Source organism: Hyaloscypha bicolor (assembly GCF_002865645.1).
Source record: "Hyaloscypha bicolor E unplaced genomic scaffold K444scaffold_126, whole genome shotgun sequence".
Classification (NCBI taxonomy): Eukaryota; Fungi; Ascomycota; class Leotiomycetes; order Helotiales; family Hyaloscyphaceae; genus Hyaloscypha; species Hyaloscypha bicolor.
Window position 1 is genome coordinate 2287232 of NW_020194628.1, and position 1723 is coordinate 2288954.

General features: G+C 46.3%; 1 protein-coding gene across 1 annotated transcript; it reads right to left on the bottom strand.

Annotated features, from left to right (window-relative positions):
- Positions 1-230: 230 nt before the first annotated feature.
- K444DRAFT_511611 (uncharacterized protein) lies at positions 231-717 on the bottom strand (the record flags this gene model as incomplete). The annotated part of the gene is made up of 3 exons (XM_024873469.1): positions 231-323; positions 371-427; positions 490-717. Coding segments are annotated over 3 exons (378 nt in total), but the record flags the coding sequence as incomplete, so codon positions are not given.
- Positions 718-1723: the final 1006 nt, after the last annotated feature.

The window sequence follows — 1723 nt, forward strand, 5'->3', positions numbered from 1 at the left end:
ATGTCTTTACTCACTACGTCGCCCAAGCCTGGTGTCTCTCGCCGCTCATAGAAGCACGTCAACGATAGCCTGTTCTCTCTCAAGAGACTAAGGTTTCTAAATTGATCGTTGATCCTGAAAAGCTCAGCTGCCCTGAGCTTCAGAGACTCTAAAATATTAGCTGGTATCCTTGCACTAGCTAACCCGGCTATGCCTATAAGCAAGGAAACCCTAGTTGCTTCAAGGGCGGTAGCTCCTCGATGAGGGGTCCCGAAGAAAAGGAGTGCCCTTGTGCAGTTATAGATAGATGCAAAATTCTCGTCATTTTGTGCCGAAATTAGAGCCTTAAGATAATTAGAATCATTATGTAAATATAATATACATGCCATACCTCTTTAACGATGAGACCACCTAGGCTATGGCAAACAAAGATAAGAGGCGTTGTAGACTATAAAGTATCATATATTAGATTTATGACATTCTATAAAAAGGAAATAATAGCCTTACCACAGATGTCGAGTCACGCTCATTTCGCAGCAATGTCAAAAGATCAACGGCGTGGTCATGGATTCCCATAAGGTTCCTTGACAATGACCACTCGACCCCTGCTGGGTACCCAAAAGTCACGACCCGGATCCCATCTATCTCTCTATGGATATCCCGAGGCCAGAAGAATCGCGTATCTTGATCAGTCCAAGTGCGCTCCGGATGGCCATTAAGGCCATGGACAAAGACCAAACTATAGAGGATTTTTGAATACCACCGCCTTTCTGAATAGGGCATAAAGGGAACTTACTCTACAAATGTTTCTGGTGGAGTATGAAGTACTGTCACACCATTTTCTCTGACCGGAGGTATTGTGCCTAAATTGGTAGCGTTGTCTAACCCATCTGTCTCTGTACGACTCTTGTGCGAGACAACGGGCTCGGTAGGCGACCTCGGGCTCTGACTTCCACCTTGTGATGGACTACGTCGGTCCCTGCGAATTGTTCTGAAGAATTTATGCATAGTCGGTAAGTGATGAGAAGACGGAACCTAGGATTCGAATTGAAAAGCGGGGTATGTTCGATAGAAGTAAGGTTAGTGAGGTAACACAGAAAACTCAATTTCTATTTGGCAGAGACGCCAAACACGCCACTTGCACTCAGCTTGCCTTCAGCTTTGGGCCATCTACCTTTCGCTCTACGCCACGTGTTTTCAGCTTTGCGCCATGCATTTCCGGTTTTGCCCCACGTTCATGGTTGGTGGCCAAGGCCGTCAGGCGCCGCAACAAAGAGCCCGAATTCTCATTTACTTGAAAAGCTGCTCTTTTCTGCACGGCCGGCACCGACAGCGCAGCCTTCTTTTATGTACATTACGGAGGTTCCGGCATAAAGTAACAGGCCTATAGGGCTCAGAGCCTGTGCCTATGCTGTAAGGCCCTGTAACCTAAAAAAGGGGATTACTGTCTATAATCGTTCCTTGGAGTCGCTTGAGTAAGGGCACAGACTAGACAGTTGGCAGGGGAAATAGCGTAGTGACTGCTGTAACCGAGCTGATTTACAGGCCTTTGTTGACGACGAGTTGACGAGTTACAAGGCCTTACAGCATAGTTACAGGCTCTGAGCCATAGTCCCGTTACTTTATGCCGGAACCTCCGTAGGTTCGCCTGTTAACTTGAACGAATTAATGTCGAACAACGAAAAGTACAACGTTATGCACAACAACAGTTAAAAACGCGATTTTTAAGCGAAATGAATCGAAA